Here is a 17,581-nt window from a genome sequence, read left to right as displayed (position 1 = left end):
GCGGGCTGAGGCCGGCCGGGGCTGCGGCTTCCCGCGCCGGGCGCTGACGGAGCCTCTGGCCCCGTGGCAGTGAGCGTGACAGGGGACTGGGGGGGGGTCCCCGTGGGGCTGGGGGCACGGGTGGCAACGTGCTGTGGCGTGGGTGTGAGTGGTCGAGGTGGGGAGCCCGGTGCTGGTCCCCCCCGGCAGGGTTTTGGGGTTTCTCTGGGGGACAGCCCCTGCCCAGGCATCCCGGGAGGCGGCGGCCGTCCAAGCACCGCCGTCCGCTTCCCCAGCCCGAAACCCCGATTCCGGGCACGGGACCGCAGGGGTGGCTGCGGGCCCCCGTGGGAAACCCCGGTCACACAGGGCGCTTTCGCTCCCGCCTCCGCTCCCTCCTCCTTCCTGGCAGCAGGATCCGGCCACTGCGGCGAGAAAGCTTCCCCCGTCCCCCGGGCGTGCGGTGAGGCTGGAGGGGAAACTGAGGCACGGCCATATAGCGCGGCCTGCGGGCGGGTTCGGACCCCCAGCTGTGGGATGCTGTCCCTGGGGAGGGTGCCAGGGACACCCCAGGCCCCGTTTGTCCCCGCTGCCGCCTGCCGTGGGGTCACCGTCCTGCTGCCCCCACAGGTCCCTTCGCTGCGGCGCCCCGACATGAAGTGGCTTTGGGTGGTGGCTTTTGTGGCACCCGCCTGCGCTGCTCCCTACACGGCAGGGGACACCGGGGACGGAGGTACGAGGGGATGGGAACAACGGGGACGGCGGCTTGGGGGCGTGGGGGACGGGGGTTGGAAGTATGGGGGGATCTGGGGGGAGTGGGGACCGTGGGACTGGGCAGACTGGGAGCGGTGGGGGGGAGATGTAGGGCCACCGAGCGGGGTGGAGGCGTAGAGGAGACCACGGGCAGATTGATGGGGCAGCCAGGGACAGGGGTATGGGGACACGGGGAGATTGGGGTGACAAGGGGGGACCGAGGACAGCGACTGAGGAGGGGTGCTGGGGATGGAGCTGGGGGGCCCAGACCCTTCACGCCACAGCCCCCCGACCATCCCCTGCCCCAGCTGGGGCCCACGGGGGGTGGCAGGGGATTTTTTTTTGGGGGGGGGGGGGAGATGTGACAACGGGCGCAGCCCCTGCCCACTGCCTTGTCCCCCAGGCCCCTGTGCCCTGCAGCACGGCGCCCTGGGCACGGAGGTGCTGCTGCGGTGCCCGGCTGCCGCGGGGAGGCCCGCCGAGTGGCGCCGGGGGGGGACAGCCCTAGGGACGTATCCTGCCCCGGGGCTGGCCCTCCCCAACGCCAGCCTGGCCCACGAGGGCCACTACAGCTGCCACCACCCCGGCACCGGTGAGACCTGGGCCAGAATCTGCCTGCGGCTGGGCTGTGAGTGACCCCAACCCCCTGGGAACCCCGCTGCCGGCTGGGGACCCCCACCCCAAGGGGGGAGAGACCGGCAGCGGGGTGACCACCGGCTCCCCCCCTGCCCCAGATCCCCCCGCGCTGCCCGCCGTGGAGTGCTGGGCCATCAGCTACCCGCAGGCTGTCAACTGCTCCTGGCTCCTTGCCCCCGAGCCGCTGCTGGACACCGACTTCGTGGCCACCTACAGGTGAGACCCAAGCCCCGGCTGAGCCCCCCCAAACCCGTGCCGGAGCCCCGAGGGGGGGCTACGAGGCAGGGCAAGAGCCCCTCGCCCAGCTGCCCCCTTCATCCCCCCCCCCCCAGGCACGGCGTGTGGGGGGCCGCGGGGAGCAACGAGTGCGTCCGCACGGGGCCGCGGAGCTGCTCCTTCGGGGACCTGCAGATGTTCTCCCTCACCCCCTACGTGCTGAACGTGACGGCCACCAACGCGCTGGGCACCGCCTCGAGCCTCCTGCCTTTCCTGGTGGAGAACATCAGTGAGTGCTGCCGGCGCCGACCCCAAAACCTCGGCACCCCGCAGCCCCCTGCAGCCCCCCCAGTGCTTAACCCCTGAGCAGCACCGCTGGGGCCGATCCAGCCCCGGGGATTGCTTTGGTTGTGGGTCTCGGGGCTTTTCCTCTGAATTTGATGCAAAAACATCCGTGCAACAAGTTGCTGGGGCTCAGGCTACCTCTCTGGGCTGGTGGATGCATGTCCCTGACCCCAGTGGCCCCATGCTGGTCTCCTGTCCCCCCCCCAGCCTGCATCTCACCCATTTATTGTCTCCCCGCACCCTCAGTAAAGCCGGACCCTCCCGAGGACCTGCGGGTCTCGCCCATCCCCGGGGAGACCAAGAAATTGCTGCTGGAGTGGAGCCCGCCGGGGTCTTGGCCCTTCCCGGAGTACTTCCCGCTCAAGTACCGCATCCGCTACGCGCGGGAGGGCTCTGTCACCAGAACGGTACCTCCACAAACCGCGATAAACCGCGGCAAAGCCCAGGGACGGATCCCTGAGCGAGGCTGCGCCCCGTGCTGCCCTCCCCGGGGCCGGGACGTGGCCGCCCCTAACTCTGCTCTGCTTCCAGATCGGGCCCTACGAACAGACGTCCTACACCCTGACGGGGGTGCGGCCCGGCACCCTGCACCGCATCCAGGTGGCTGCCAAGGACTTCACGGACTACGGGGAGTTCAGCGCCTGGAGCCTGCCGGCCTCGGGGACGCCCTGGACGGAGCCGTGAGAGGCAGAGCGGGGCCGGCGTCGGGTCCCCCCCTGCTCCTCCTCAGGGACCCCACACACCCCGTTCGCTCTATCCCCGTGCCCCTCAGAAGCCAGCAGAGCCCCCTGGCTGGCCGTGAAGAGGCAATAAACCATCTTGAGGCTCTGGCCTCGGCCCCGTGACATTCTTTGCTGGTCCTTGTGCCGGCCGCAGGGGGCAAACGCTGCGGGGCGCTGGGCTGGGCTGGCACCGCGTGGGGAAAGGGGGGCATCTGCTGGGGCCGGGGGGGCTCCAAGGAGCTCCTATGGCAGGGAATGGTCCCTATGGAGGGTCTGGATGGGTCCCCAGAGCCTGGACTGGTCCCAGTGGAGGGCCCAGACTGGTCCCCAGCCCCCCCGTAGAGCCTGAACTGGTCCCTGTGGAGGGCCTGTACTGGTCCCCAGGCCCCCAGAGCCTGGTCCCTATAGCCCAGACTGGTCCGTACAGCCCTCCAGGGCCCGTATGCCCCCCCCCCAGGGCTCGGAGGGCCCCCGTGGCCGCTCTCCATGGGCTGAACCGGGCCTCAGGTCGCCTCCAGGCCGCCCCCCCCGGTCCCAGCGCCCCCGCTCCGGTGCAACCCCCCGGGCCCGGCCCGTTCCAACCCCGGAACCTTCGCTCCCAGCCTCGGGTGCAGGGGGGGAGCTCTTGGCGGTTGCACAGGGCCCAGGAGGCGGTGAGGGCGGGGCCCGATGATAGGCGGCGGGGACAGCCTATAACAAGCGAGAACTCGCCGCGGCAACCAATGAGCGGCGAGGAGGGGGGCGGGGCTGTAAAACCGGAAGTCTCGGGAGGCGATGGGGGGTCGAGTGCGGCGGCGCACCGGGCGCGGAGGGGGCGGCGGCGGAGCCCGGGGGGGGGTTGGGGGGCGCTGAGGTGGGTCCGGGGGGTTTGGGGGGGCCTCGGGGGAGTCCGGGGGGGTTTGGGGGTTTTTGAGGGCCCCGGGGAGTTCCTGGGGAGGGTCCCAGGGGGGTCGGGGAGGTCTTGGGGGGGTTTTGGGGGGGCCCTGGGGGGGCCTTGGGGGGTATTGGAGGTCCCAGGGGGTTCCCGAGGAGGGTCCCGGGGGTCTCGGGGGGGTCTCGGGGGGGTTTGGGGGTCCCGGGGAAGGTTCTAGTGGGGTCAGGGAGGTCTCGGGGGCTTCTGGGGGGCCGGGGGCACGGGGGTCATTTATCCGCCGCTCGCCGCAGAGGATCCGCTGCTGGCGGCTGCTGAGCGGTGACGCAGCCCAGGAGGAAGGGGATGAGGGGAAGAGAGGCCCTGGGTGAGGCTGGGGTTGTTTGCAGGGTAGGCACTAAATTTCCAAAGGAGAAAATAACCGTTGCTCAGAATCGGGGTTGACACAGCCTGAAAATCGCTTGGACTTTTCTCGGTCTTTTTGTTCTCCGCTAATGATGCGTCGTGGACTTCTCTTTCTCTTTTTTTAGTCGCGGGGCGTGCAGTGAGCGCATCTCTAAGGGGAAGAAGCTTAAGGCCCGTAAGGAGGCCGTTCAGAATGAGGTGTACTCGGGACTTCCCATATTCCTCTTCTACGTCAAACGCACGCGGTGCCTGGCGGAGATCACTTTCAAGGTGAAGTGTCCTGCGGGCGGCCTGGGGAGGCCGCACGGGCTGGGGGCACGGGGCCTACCCGCGCCTCGTGGGGAAAGGGCTGCCAAATCCGGCGGAGGCCGAATCAGAGCGCGTGCTGCTGCTCTCTCCCCTCTTTGTGTCAGTCTGTAGCTGCGCAGCGTCTCAGCCGCCCGTAGCAGGGCGCAGGGGCACGGCCTCGGGAGCGGGACGAGGGGCTGAGGCTGGCTGGCTGCCCTTGGGGGGGACGAAGTCGGGAAGTGTTTGCCTGCGGCTCTGGAAGTGGCCACAAGTGAGCGGGGCACGGGATGACGGGAGCAGTTACCCCACTACAGTGACTTTGCTGCCTTGCTTTTCCCTTAGGTCCTGAGAACGCAGCCATGGAGCGGGGACACCCCACGGCTCCCGAGCTGAGAAGCTCTTGGAGGGAGAGGAGAAACGGGTGCAGAAGGAGAGGGAAGAGGAAGAGCTGAACAATCCCGTGAAGGTGCTGAAGCCTGGCTGGCCCTGCTGGTGTCCTGCTCCCTGCCCGTCTGTCTCTGTTTCACTGTCCTGGTCCCTGTCCTTCTCTGCCCCCCTCTCTTTCCCCTTCCCCATCCCTGCTCTTCCTTTTGCTGTCTCCTCCTCCCTCTCTTTCTCTCCCTGTCCTGCCGCCTTCCCCGTGGTTTCCCACCATATCCCTGTCCCGCCGGCTCTGCCCTTTTCCATCTCTGCTTGCGTCCTGCTCCCTTTTCCTTATTTTCTGCTTCCTGCGGCCCAGGAGCTGACCGCTGCCCACGGGATGGACAAACGAAAGCTGCTCCGGGCCTGACCTCCGAGGTGCCCCAGGGGAAGGGGCCGAGCCCTGCAGCAGCCTCCCTCCCGGGAGGGAGTTACACGCGGGAGTTAATAAAGAGACGGCTTTGCTTGCTTGCACTCCTGGCGGTGGTTGCGGTCCCTTTGTGCAGGGTCCAGGGGAGCAGGGTCCACGCCGGGCGCTGTGCGGCAGCCCCGTGCGCCCGAAGGGCTGCAGCTGGGGGATGAGGGAGTCCTGGAGGAGCGGTGATGGGGACGGTGGGGACGGCCCCGCCGCGTGGGAGGGCTGCGGACAGAACCCGTGCTGCCAGGGCGGGCTGCAGGACGGGGCTGGGGCTGCTGTGGGACCCGGGGAGCACCGCGGAGCCGTGCAGCCGCGGTTACAGCGGCTTTAGGGTGTCACAGAGTCACCGAGCTGTAGGGGTTGGCAGGGCCCTCCAGAGCTCACCGGCTCCAACCCCCCTGCCAAAGCAGTTCCCCAGAGCAGGCTGCCCAGGGAGGCGTCCAGACGGGCCTTGAATATCTCCAGAGAAGGAGACCCCACAGCCTCCCTGGGCAGCCTGTCCCAGCGCTCCGCCACCCTCACCGGGAAGAAGTTCTTTCGCGTGTTGGTGCGGAACTGCCTGGGCTCCATTTTGTGGCCGCTGCCCCTTGTCCTGTCCCCACAGACCCCTGAAAAGAGGTCGGCCACGTCCCTCCGTCTCCCACAGCTCAGGTATTTACAGACATCGATCAGATCCCCTCTCAGCCTTCTCTTCCCAAGGCTGCCCAGACCCAGGTCTCTCAGCCTCTCCTCCCAGGGGAGATGCCCCAGGCCCCGTATCAGCTTTGGGGCCCTCCGCTGGACTCTTCCCAGGCGCTCCCTGTCCTTTCTGCCCAGAACTGGACCCAGAGCTCCAGGTGAGGCCTGAGCAGGGCAGGACCGAGGGTCCCCCCCCGCCCCCCAGCCCCCCCTCGGCCTTCCCCAACGCCCGCCCCACGGAGGGTCCATTCCTCCCCCGGAACCTTTGTGTGCGGGCCGCCGCGCCGGGCGGACCCTTTAGGCCGCTGCACGCGAGACTTCGGCTCGCTGACGGGCAGCGGAACCAGCCAATAGGAGACGCGGAGCTCTGAGGCGGAGCCCTCTGCGCCAATGAGCGGCGGGAGGGGGCGGGCGCTGTTTCCAGGAAGTGGCGGTCGGCGCGGCGGCGGCTGCCGGTGGGCGGGGGGAGCCGGGGGCGCAGCGCAGCCATGTCGGAGCGGAAAGTCTTGAACGTGAGGAGGGGGCGGGCTGGGGGGGGGGTCGTGGGGGGGTCCCCAAGTCCTCCGGGGTGTCCCCGGTCGCTAGGGGGCTCTTCGGGCTGGGGGGGGGAAATGGGGCTCCCAAGGGTGGGGGGCGCCCCGTGCTGGGGGGGGGCTTAGGGGCTGAGGGGGAGCCTTAGGGGGGGCTTGGGGGCCTCAAGGGGCTTTAGGGGCCGAGGGGGGGCCATAGGGGCTGGGGGAGGGGCTTAGGGGGGGCTTAGGGGCTGAGGGGGGGCCTCAGAGGGGGCTTAGGGGCCGGGGGGGGGGTTAAGGGCTCGGGGGGGCCTTTGGGGGGTTTAGGGGCTATGGGGAGGCTGAGGGGGGGACTTCAGGGGGGTTTAGGGGCTATGGGGGGACTATGGGGGGGCTTAGGGACTGAGGAGGGGGCCTTAGGGGGGGCTGAGGGGCTGGGCGGGGGCCTTGGGGGGGGCTTGGGGGCCTTAGGGGGGGCTGAGGGGCTGGGGGGGGGGCTTAGAGGAGGGCTTAGGGGCTGAGGAGGGGGCCTGGAGGCTGACGGGGGGCTTAAGAGCTGGGGGCAGGGGGTTAAGGGCAGAGGTGGGGGGTTAGGGGCTGAGGGAGGGTCCTGAGGGGGGGACTTAGGGACCGAGGTGGGGGCTTGGGGACCGAGGTGGGGGCTTGGGGGCTTCCTCGTGGGGTCACCAGCTGGCCCCCGGTGTGTGTGTGGGGGGGGAGTCCCAGGCAGGGCGGGGTGGGGGTCCTGGCTGCGCCTGGGGGGGCTGCTTAGGGCAGGAGGCCCCCAAATCCCCCAAGGGTTGCGGGTGCGGAGGGCGAGGGCTCGGAATCGGACAGACGGACGGACGGACAGACGGACGGACGGACGTCCCGCCCGTGCCTGACCAGCTGGAGCCCGCCCGCCCCGCTCTGTGCCCCGCGGGGTGCCCGCGCCCGGCGCGTGCCCATCTCCGCTCTGTCCCCGCAGAAATACTACCCGCCCGACTTCGACCCCGCTAAGATCCCGAAGCTCAAGCTCCCGAAGGACCGGCAGTATGTGGTGCGCCTCATGGCCCCCTTCAACATGCGGTGAGAGGGGCTGGGCCTCAGGAGGAACCGGGGGGCGAAGGGGGGAGGTGGCGCGGGAATCCTTTAACTCGCTGCAGGGGAGCTGCTGCCGGCAGACCAGAATAAAAGGGGTGAGGGAGGGAGAGGGGGGAGATGCTGGGGGGGATTCGGGGCTTGTACTGAATTTCCAAAGCAGAAAACTTGCTCAGGATCCGGGCTGGTGTGGCCTGACGGGCACTTGGGCTTTTCTTGGTCTTTTTCTTCTCTTCTGCTGATGCGTTACGGGCTTCTCTTTCTCTTTTTTTTCAGTTGCAAGACGTGCGGTGAATACATCTACAAGGGGAAGAAGTTTAACGCCCGTAAGGAGACCGTTCAGAACGAGGTGTACCTGGGGCTTCCCATCTTCCGCTTCTACATCAAGTGCACGCGGTGCCTGGCGGAGATCACTTTCAAGGTGAAGTGTCCTGCGGGCGGCCTGGGGGGAGGCCGCACGGGCTGGGGGCACGGGGCCTACCCGCGCCTCGTGGGGAAAGGGCTGCCAAATCCGGCGGAGGCCGAATCAGAGCGCGTGCTGCTGCTCTCTCCCCTCTTTGCGTCAGTCTGTAGCTGCGCAGCGTCTCAGCCGCCCGTAGCAGGGCGCAGGGGCACGGCCTCGGGAGCGGGACGAGGGGCTGAGGCTGGCTGGCTGCCCTTGGGGGGGACGAAGTCGGGAAGTGTTTGCCTGCGGCTCTGGAAGTGGCCGTGGAATTGTCCCAGTATAATGATTTCGCTGCCTTGCTTCTTCCTTAGACAGACCCCGAGAACACCGACTACACCATGGAGCACGGCGCCACGCGGAACTTCCAGGCTGAGAAGCTCTTGGAGGAAGAGGAGAAGAGGATGCAGAAGGAGAGGGAAGAGGAAGAGCTGAACAATCCCATGAAGGTGCTGGACCGTGCCCTGCCCTGCAGATAGCACGCCTCTCCTGCCCTGTCTGGCTCTGCCCTGCAGCGCAGGTGACTTTTAGCAGCCGCTGCCTTGGTTCTCCAGGCTCCTGAGGTACCGCTGCCCCCTAGAGCAGCCCTTGGGGCTGGCGTGGCCAGGCTGGAGCCACCTCTGCTCTCAGGAGGTTTTCTCCCGTGCTGGAACTCGTGGCAGGCTGTGACCTGCCCCGTTTTTTCCTGTCGTGCCTAAGGCTCAGAAATGAAGATGAGCTTCTTGGTCCTTCTTGTACCGGGTGGGGAGGCTGTGCCTGCCCTTCCTGGTACCTCCCCTAAGCCCGGCTTCCTCCCGGTCCCCCAGGTCCTGGAGAACCGAACCAAGGACTCCAAGCTGGAGATGGAGGTCCTGGAGAACCTGCAGGAGCTGAAGGAGCTCAACCAGCGCCAGGCCAACGTTGACTTCGAGGCCATGCTGCGGCAGTACAAGGAGTACGAGGAGGAGCAGAAACGCAGGGAGCAAGAGGAGGATGAGCAAGAGATGAAGTGAGTGGGCTGGAGGCGTTCCCCCGCGTGTGCAGTTACACCCCGATGGCCCTGAAACGAGGGGTTTGTGGGAGCCGTGGGGGGGGGGGACGTATTCCAGGGCGGGCTGCGAGGAGACGGGAGCTGATTTGGCTTGGCAAGGTGCTTGGGGAGGGGAGGGAGCTGCATGTGCTGGGGGTGGTGGGGCTTTGGCACCGTTGGCGGACCTGGTGGGGGGATCTGGGCTGCTGCCAGGACCTCGCCCCCCTCTGAGGACGGCCCTCGTGTCGGGGGAGAGTCTCTGTGCCTGGCTCAGGCTGCCTCTCGCGGAGCTTTCAACCCTCGGGCAGCGCTTTTAACACGGCTTCTTAAAAATAAATAAATAAATAAATAAAGCACCTAAGGAGGCAGCTCCTGCCGCGGCGGGGCAGCAGAGTCGCTGCTGGGTTCCAGCTCCCCTCGCAGCAAGCAGCTCGGGCGCTGCTGCAGCTGCTGGTGGTGGAGCAGAGCCGGCTGCAGCCCCCTGAGCGCTCGCTCTCGGCGCAGAGCCATGCTGGAGGAGGTGCAGAACCGGCGCCTGCTGGTCGACTCGGACTCCGACGAAGAAGCTGCGAAACCATCCGCAAAGCCCGTGGCAAAAACGAGACCTACGGACATCCTGCAGGAGGTGAGCAGGGGGCAGAGCCTCTCCCACCCGCCGTGCCTCCTCCCCCTGCCCAAAGCCGCTGTCCCGGGCTGGGCAGTTCTCTTCCTGTCCCCGCTGTGTGCAGACAGCGGAGCCCTGTGGCGGTTTTACTCAGGGACAGACCCGGCACAAGCCCTGATGGCTGTCACGCATGAGCAGCTCAGAAAGCGTGTGTCCCTGTGCGCTGGGCTGAACGGAGGCAGGGATCAGCTGGGGATTTCAGCCTGCCTGCTGACAAAGGGGATGCCCTCAGCTGGGAGGGAGCCGCCCCCGTCCTCGCTCAGGACGTGGCTTCCCTTCCCTTTCAGCCCTACAAGGACAGGCTCCGCCGTGCCTCGAGCCCACCTCAGCCACGATTCCAGGACCCCGAAGGTTAGCGGGAGCGAAACAACCGCCGGGGACAGCCTCCCCTTTGCCTCTCTGCTCTCCGTGTCGGAGACGTGCAGGACAAAAGGGCTTTTCCAGTGCTCGGCTTGCAGGGGAGGGATTATCCCCGCAGACAGGCCCCCTGCGCCGCTGCTCTCTGCTGTCGATCCGTGCCCGCAGGGACCTCTGCCCGTTTGGGCGAATCAAAGCTGCCGCGCCTCTGAGCCTGCGGGGGTTAATCCGAGCCGTGTGCCCTGGCCCAGCACTAATCCGCGGGCCCGGGGGAGTTGGATTCAGCGCCCGGACCACCTGCAGGCACGCAGCGCCCGGCTGGCGGAGGTCGCGCAGCCCCGCGGCACTCATCCGGCCCCTCGGCCAGCCTGGGGATGTGCGAGGCTGGATTTAACAGCCACGGGCAGCGGGGTGCTGGGGTCTGAGGGCTGTGCTGCAGCTGCCCAGCTCCGGGTCGGCTGTCCTTGTTTGTCCTGCTTGTGCCAGCCGCTCTGCGGGGAGGATCACGGCGTTGTAGGGGTTGGCAGGGCCCTCCAGAGCTCACCGGCTCCAACCCCCCTGCCAAAGCAGTTCCCCAGAGCAGGCTGCCCAGGGAGGCGTCCAGACGGGCCTTGAATATCTCCAGAGAAGGAGACCCCACAGCCTCCCTGGGCAGCCTGTCCCAGCGCTCCGCCACCCTCACCGGGAAGAAGTTCTTTCGCGTGTTGGTGCGGAACTGCCTGGGCTCCATTTTGTGGCCGCTGCCCCTTGTCCTGTCCCCACAGACCCCTGAAAAGAGGTCGGCCACGTCCCTCCGTCTCCCACAGCTCAGGTATTTACAGACATCGATCAGATCCCCTCTCAGCCTTCTCTTCCCAAGGCTGCCCAGACCCAGGTCTCTCAGCCTCTCCTCCCAGGGGAGATGCCCCAGGCCCCGTATCAGCTTTGGGGCCCTCCGCCGGACTCTTCCCAGGAGATCCCCGTCTTTTTTGTGCCGGGGAGCCCAGCACTGCACCCAGCACTCCAATGCCCCCCTCGGCTGCTCCAAGCAGCTCTCCTCACGTCTCTTGCTCTTCGTGCTGCTGGTTTTAGCATTCCTCCTCCTGGTTTTAGCATTCCTCCTCCTGGTTTTAGCATTCCTCCTCCTTTTTCCTCCGCTCCCTGGCCAGAGCCCTAACGCCCCGGCTTCGCCCTGCAGGACCCTCAGCCCCAGAGTAAGAAGCTGAAGACCGAGAGCTGGGAGCGCAGCGTGGGCAAACTGAACAGCAAGTCCCAGCTGGCCGGGCTGGTCACGGTGAGGAAGCAGAAGCCCAGTGCCAGCCTGGCAAACAGGACAGAGAACCACAGCACCACGGCCAGCACTGGTAACTGCACGTGGCGGGGTCGGGGGCTGGCTCCTCGGAGCTGAGCGACCGGGGGGGGGATTGTGGCAGCACCGAATTATTGTTTTAGCTCTGCTGTTAACACCAACTCTGCTGTCTTCGGAGCCTGAGTGCTCCCAGGTCAAGTCTTTGTTGCGAGACAGATGGGACTGCGATGGGGTAAGGACAGGGGGGTTGCCCCTGCTTCCAGGGGATGTTTCTGGTACCCGATGCACTCGGGGAGGAGAGATTCCTTCCTGGCAGCGAGCCGGGACCTTGGAGGCAGACGGGCAGGGTCAGCAGCTTCCAAACAGCGCCGCGGTGCTCAGATAGGGCGCTGGAAACCATCGCAACAGCGAGATAGGAACACGGCAGCGAGAAGGTCGCTTGGGTTTGGGGCCTGATTACAAAGCCTACGGAAGTTGGGGAATTTGGAGCCGTTAAAGAAGCGCTGAGAACAATCGGGCTCGTGGTTCGCTGCCCCAGGAGCCAAGTAGATTTTGGGAGGGGCGGGCGAGGTGATCGGTTCTGGGCTGCTTGTTCCTACGCTTTGGGCTGAGCAAGGCCCTGTGCCCTCAGGGGGTTTCTGGGGCCTGTATTTGCCCCTTTTTCATTCGCCTTCTCCAGTCTGTGGCCGCTGGCCGGGTGGAGGGGCTGCCGCCTTCCGAGGACCCGGCTCCGAGCTGCCGCGGGCTCTGGGCCCGTGGCGCCGCCTCGCGCTGGCGGCTCACGCGGTCAGAACCAGGAGCCGGCTCCTCTCCTCCCTCCCAGTGCCTGAAGTCCCCCCGGGGGCACGGCGGGCGCTCAGGCGGCCCAGCACCCCCATCTCCCAGCACCACTCGTGAGCGGGCGGAGGGGGGCTCCGCGGACCTCGGGCCGACCTCGCTGCTTCCTCCAGCTCCCGCAGGGCAGAGGCAGGAGCCCGGCCGGGACGCTGACGGAGCAAGGGGGCTCCTCGTCCGCCCGATTTATTTAACCTTGGCCTCGTTCGATACTCAGGCCGGGGGCCAAGGCGCTGCTCGGGCTCCGGCTCCTGCTCCTGCGTGCGGCTGGGGGCAGCGAGGCAGCCTCGTGTTTCTGCGCGGCCGAGCTGTGCCGAGCTGTGCCGAGCCGTCGGGCTGTACCTGATGCTTCCTGCTCTCCCTTCGCCTTCCAGGCTCGTTTCCCCCAGCAACGGGCACCGCGTCGACGTCGTCCTCCCTCGGCTTGTTGGGGGCGTATTCGGACAGCGAGGACAGCGCCGGTGACTGATGAAGCGGAGCCAGGCCGGGAGCGGGGCAGTGCGGGCTGCCGCCCCCCGGCACCTCGTGCAGGGCTGGCACCGCGACCGCGGGGCCCCGGGGGGGTTTCCAGCCTGCCTGGGGTCCCCGCGTCTTCGCTTCCCCGGCCCAGAAAGCGGCAGGGCGCGCAGCCAGCCTCCGGCAGGGACCCTCTGCCCGGCCCCGCGGCCGCGCGGCGCCCCGGCCCAGCACCTACAACGTGTTCCGAAGCACCGGGGCCGGCCAGGACCGGGGAGTTTCTCCGTCCTCCTGGCACCCCCTGTCCTCAGCGCCCCCCCCTCTGCCTGCTCTGCGCCCCACCACTGCCACGGAGGGACCCTGGGGCCTCCCTCCTGCCCCACAGCCCTGCAGGGGGAGGCGGGGGCTCGGCACCCTCCCTTGTGGCCCCCCCCCAACCTCCCCCTTCTCAAGCACTGAGTTTCTCCTGCCCCCTTCCACAACGGGGGGCTCAGATCCTTCCCCGGGGGGGTGGCTGTGGTCCCCCCGCTGTCTTGCCGTGGAGGAGGCGCCTCTCTCACGGGCTCTGCTCGCGGCCGGGTAATAAATGGGATGTGTCAGAGCCGCCCGTTCCTTCATCTTCACCGGGGGGGGGGCAGCTTTATCCGCAAGGCGCGCGCGTGTTCGGGTCCCTGCGTCCGTCCCGGGGGCTGACGTGCAAAAAGGGGGGACCCTGAGCCGTGTCTGCCCCCCCCCCCCCCCGGAGCTCGGCTGGGGCTGTTCTTCCTCTTGTCCTAACCCCGCTGTTAATTTCCTCCTCGTCGAGGCCCCCACCTCTAATTGATGAGCTGCTCTTCGCTAATTAACCGCCTCGTAGAGCCTCGCAAATGGTCTCTGGCGTGGGCTGCTGGGCTGGGGGGGGTGGTTCTGGGAGCGGGGGTTTTGTGGGGTGGTTTTGGGATCTGGGGCTTTGTGGGGTGGTTTTGGGAGCCGGGGAGGAGAGGCAGCCCCCCCCCCGCCCCCCCCGGCCGCGGTGCCAGGGCTGATTAGCATTCCGCGCACACGTGCGGTAATTAGCCTGCTCAGATATTAATGCGGGATTTGGGGCTCCGGCCCCGGGCTCTGTTCGATGGGGTCTGGCAGCGGGGGCTCTGTGGGACCACCGAAGCTCCCCCCGGCCCCCACCTGCCTCCCCCTCCCCCCCCCCACCCCATCCCAGCCCCTGTGTGTGCCCCCCCCAGCGCCCCGCCGCGCTTCCAGGAAGGGAAACCTTTGTTCTGGGAAGGGCCGAGGTGGGGGGGGCAGCCTGGGGGGGGGGGGGGGGGGGGCGGGGCCTGACCCTTTACCCCCACCCCATACAGGCCTTGAGCCCCCCCCCCCAAATCCCCAGGGGCACAGGGGGAGGCGCGGCCTCCTGCCCCTGCTGATGAAGCCGGAGGGGTGCGGGTGGCCTTGTGGCACGGGGGGGCTCCTGTCTCCCCCCCCAGGCTGCTATGGGGGGGGTGGGGGGCTCCTGTCTCCCCCCCCCCCCAAGGCCGAGGCAGCCCCGCAGATGCCGATGCTGCCCCACAGACCCTTCCCGGAGCTGGGGGGGGGGCACAAGGAGGGGGTCCCCTGGGGTTCAGGTGCCCTCCCACCCCATCCCTGTGCCCCCAACCCACAAACAGGGGCGGGGGGGGCGGGGGGGGCCTGCCGCGGCCGGGGGGTCCCTGTTAACCCCCCCTTACCCCCACGTCGCACGGGGGGAGGGGGGGGGCGTCCTGCCACCACCTCCCCCGCAGGGGTCCCGGTGCCCACCCCCTTTCCCCGTGCCCCCCCCCCGGGTCATACCCCCTTCCCCTCCCCTCTTAACCCCCTCCTCCCGGTGCCGCTGCCCCCCCCGGTGCCGGTTCCCCCCCGGTGCCGCTGCCCCCCCCGGGTGCCCGTTGCCCCCCCCCCGGTACCGTTCCCCTCCCGGTTCCAGTTCCCCCCCCCGGTGCCGGTGTCCCCCCCCCCTCTACCGGCGAGGCGGGGGCGGGGGGGGGGGGGGCCGGGGGCTCCGGTCCTCGCCGAGCGCGGCGGCGACACAAAGCGGCTCCCGGCGGCGGCGGCGGCGGCGGCGGCTGCGGGGGGGTCCCGGTGCCGGTCCCGTTATGGCCAAGTGGCTCCGGGAGTACCTGGGCCGAGGGGCCCGGCGCTCCCCCCCCCGGCCGCCCCAACCCGATTACAGCGGTACCGGCACCGGGACCCCCCCCGCGGCTCCCCCCGGTGCCGCCGCTTCCCCCCGGCACCGCTTGGTGCGGGTGGGGGGAGCGGGGCCGGGGGGGGGCCGCCGCCGACCGGAGCAGGTAGGAACCGGGGGGGGGGGGGCGCACCGGGAAGGGAGGCCGAGGGACTGGGGGGGGGGCACCGGGGAGGATGCTTTTTCTGGGGGGGGAACCGGGGGGACCGGGGAGGGGTGTGGGGGGCAGCTGAGAGGGACCGGGGAGTGGGGAAGGGGGCCCGGGGGGGGCAGGGTGGGGGTGAGGGGCTGGGGGGGCAGTGGGGTGCCGGGGGGGGGGGCTGCAGAGCTGGGGCTGGGGGGGCTGGGGGGGACCTGAGGGCAAGGGGGGGGCCGGGGGACTGGGGGAGGAGCGGGGGACTGGGGACAGTGGGGGGAACTGGGGGGGGGGACTGGGGTTACTGGGATAGGAAAGTGGGCAGGGGGTGGGGGGGGGAGATGTATTGGGGGGGGGGGGGTAGGGGAGAGGGCACAAAGGAACCGGGTGGGAAGGCCCCGGGAAGGGGCTGGGGGCACCCGCAGCAGGGAATGGGGGGGCCCTGCGGGGTCCCGAGGAGGGGACCCGCAGGGCTGGGGACCTGTGGGGGGGTCCCGTGGGGGGGGTCCCGTCCCACCCAGGCCCCCCTGTGCAGTGCCCCAACGAGAGCGAGTACTCGGAGCCCTTCGAGGGGGAGCAGGACGTGGTGCCCGAGGGGGGCACCGAGGACCCCGGGGAGGCTGCAGGTGGGTGACGCTGGGTGCCCATGTCCCTGCACCCCCCCCACACACACCCCCCTTTACTCACCCATCCCCGTGGGGGGGGGGGGGGGGCTGACACCCAAGGGTGCCCCCCATGTGCGTCCGGGCCCCGCTGTGTCTCCCAGCCCTGCCCGTCCCCAGGGTGCCCGCAGCAGGGCGAGGGCAAGCGGCCGAGAGCCCGGCGGGGGCCCCAGCTCTACGACACCCCCTACGAGGGGTGGGAGAAGGCGGCCGAGGGCGCGGGGGGGGGCACAGCCCGGGACAGCCGCCTGCCCCGCGACGACGAGCGCCCAGCCGACGAGTACGACCAGCCCTGGGAGTGGAAGAAGGACCACATCTCGCGGGCGTTCGCAGGTGCCGGCACCCCGCATCCCCCAGCACCCTCCTGCCCCAGCCCCCCCGTACCCGCGGGTACCGCCTGGGGGGGGTCCCCCGGCCCCACGTCCCCCAGCCCCTCTGGGTACCCCCCCCGGCATCCTCCAGCGCTCCTGCGTAGCACCCTTGGGACCCTGCTAAATATGGGTGCCACCGCGGCGTCCCTTGGCACCCACGGGAATCGCCCCACACCACTGCTGTCCCCAGCAATCCCAGGGGTCCCCTGGCCCCGCTGCCCCCCGACACCAATGGGTTCCCCCCAGGGGGGTGCAATGGGACATCGTGGCAAGGCAGAGCCACGGGGGGGGGAACATCCACGGGGGGGACACTGGGTGACATCCCTTCGTGCTCCGGCGCTGGGGGGGGGGGGTGGCCCGGCTGCTGGTGTCCCCATGAATCAGGTGGGGGTGCCGGGACCCCGCGGTGGGTGACAGCCCCCTTTGTCCCTGCAGTGCAGTTTGAGAGCCCCGAGCGCTCCCCCAGCCTGTCCCGGCAGCCGCCGCGGCCCCCCCGGCCCCCCCCAGGCAGCAGACCGGGCTGCCCGCCCAGCCCGGGGCACGTGGACACCTCGCTGCCACTGGAGAAGCAGACGTGAGTCGGGGGGGGGGGGGGGGGGGACACACACGCAGACCCCCCCACCCCGAGGGCGTCCCCTCCTCTGTGGGGTGGCACCAACGTCCCGGTTGGAGGCACCGAGTGAGGGTGCCCCACAGATGGGCCCCTGCGGCGTGGGGGGGTCCCCATGGCACAGAAGGGTGCCCTGGGTGGAGAGGGTGTCCCCCTGGCACGGACGGGTCCCCGTGGCACGGATGGGTCCCCGTGGCACGGATGGGTCCCCGTGGCAGGGACAGCTGTCCTGTGCCCCATGGGGCAGGTCGGTCCTCAGGGCCCTTTGGCGTGGCTGGGTGCCCCACGCCGTGGCTGTCCCCGTGGTGTCGGGGCGCAGACGGGTCCCTGAGGCACGAACAAGCCCCGTGTTGCTGGTGGGTCCCAGCGGCGGGGACAGGACAGAGGGATACAGACGGGTCCTGGGGTCACGGGTGCTGTGTTTTGGGGTGCGGGAGGGGGGTGCCACAGGCCCAGGTGCCACGTGCTGGCCGCCGGGGTGACCCGCGGCTCCGTGCAGGTGGTACCACGGCCCCATCGGGCGGGCGGGCGCGGAGACGCTGCTGGCGCTGTGCCGCGAGGGCAGCTTCTTGGTGCGGGACTGCGAGACCAGCCCCGAGGACTACTCGCTCTCGCTCAGGTGAGTGCGGGGCCAGAACCCCCCCGGGGAGAACCCGAGCGCCCTGGGGGGGGGTGTTTTGGGACGGGGCTGCGCGCGTGGTGCGGTTTTCGTGCTTGCGTCCCTGCGCTCGGCACGGGCACGCGCGTTACCCCGAGGTTACGCCGAGGCCGTGCCCCGCGCGCCTCAGTTTCCCCCCACGCCCCCACAGGAGCAGCCACGGCTTCGTGCACGTGAAGCTCACGAGGACGCGGGAGCGACACTTCGTGCTGGGGCGCGCGGGGGCCGCCTTCCCCTCGGTGCCCGAGGCCGTCAGGCACTACACAGCGCGGGCGCTGCCCATCCGCGGCGCCCGCCACCTCTCCCTGCTCTACCCGGTGGCCGCGCAGCCCCTGTGAGCCCCGCGGCTCCCGCAGCCGAGCCGCTGTTCCCATTAAAGGCTGACGTGCGCCCGAGCTGCTGCCGGCCGTGTGCTCCGTGGCACGTAGGCACGAGACGCGCTGGGGGCTACGGCGTGGGGGGAGAGGGGTGACACCCCCACGGGGGGTGAGACGGGCTCCTGCCACCCTTCCCATCCCGGGAAGGGCTGCCTGGGGTCCCCAACTGCAGGAGTGCCCTCTGCAAGGGGGGA

The 17,581-nt window shown here is 69.4% G+C and overlaps 3 protein-coding genes and 1 long non-coding RNA gene across 4 annotated transcripts; all 4 read left to right on the top strand.

Moving 5' to 3' along the window:
- The first annotated feature begins 308 nt into the window (after window positions 1–308).
- EBI3 (Epstein-Barr virus induced 3) lies at window positions 309–2,774 on the top strand. The gene is made up of 7 exons (XM_035567796.2): window positions 309–442; window positions 610–712; window positions 1,136–1,360; window positions 1,467–1,584; window positions 1,701–1,873; window positions 2,176–2,336; window positions 2,461–2,774. Exons 2-7 carry the CDS (start codon window positions 634–636, stop codon window positions 2,611–2,613), a joined length of 909 nt encoding a protein of 302 aa, XP_035423689.1. The 5' UTR covers window positions 309–442; window positions 610–633; the 3' UTR covers window positions 2,614–2,774.
- Window positions 2,775–3,836: 1,062 nt separating this feature from the next.
- Window positions 3,837–5,109, top strand: LOC118258790 (uncharacterized). Its single transcript, XR_007709156.1, has 3 exons — window positions 3,837–3,889; window positions 4,053–4,197; window positions 4,558–5,109. It is a non-coding gene; the product is annotated as an uncharacterized LOC118258790 (long non-coding RNA).
- Window positions 5,110–6,149: 1,040 nt separating this feature from the next.
- YJU2 (YJU2 splicing factor homolog) lies at window positions 6,150–12,972 on the top strand. The gene is made up of 8 exons (XM_035567795.2): window positions 6,150–6,243; window positions 7,211–7,311; window positions 7,600–7,744; window positions 8,080–8,214; window positions 8,572–8,753; window positions 9,279–9,399; window positions 10,973–11,138; window positions 12,292–12,972. Exons 1-8 carry the CDS (start codon window positions 6,220–6,222, stop codon window positions 12,384–12,386), a joined length of 969 nt encoding a protein of 322 aa, XP_035423688.1. The 5' UTR covers window positions 6,150–6,219; the 3' UTR covers window positions 12,387–12,972.
- Window positions 12,973–14,484: 1,512 nt separating this feature from the next.
- Window positions 14,485–17,348, top strand: SHD (Src homology 2 domain containing transforming protein D). Its single transcript, XM_050715655.1, has 6 exons — window positions 14,485–14,679; window positions 15,245–15,335; window positions 15,492–15,704; window positions 16,178–16,316; window positions 16,852–16,971; window positions 17,162–17,348. The coding sequence occupies exons 1-6, from the start codon at window positions 14,485–14,487 to the stop codon at window positions 17,346–17,348; spliced, it is 945 nt and encodes a 314-aa protein (XP_050571612.1).
- The last annotated feature ends 233 nt before the right edge of the window (window positions 17,349–17,581 follow it).

Source organism: Cygnus atratus, chromosome 26 (genome assembly GCF_013377495.2).
Source record: "Cygnus atratus isolate AKBS03 ecotype Queensland, Australia chromosome 26, CAtr_DNAZoo_HiC_assembly, whole genome shotgun sequence".
Lineage (NCBI taxonomy): Eukaryota > Metazoa > Chordata > Aves > Anseriformes > Anatidae > Cygnus > Cygnus atratus.
This window is presented reverse-complemented; position numbering and strand designations above follow the sequence as displayed.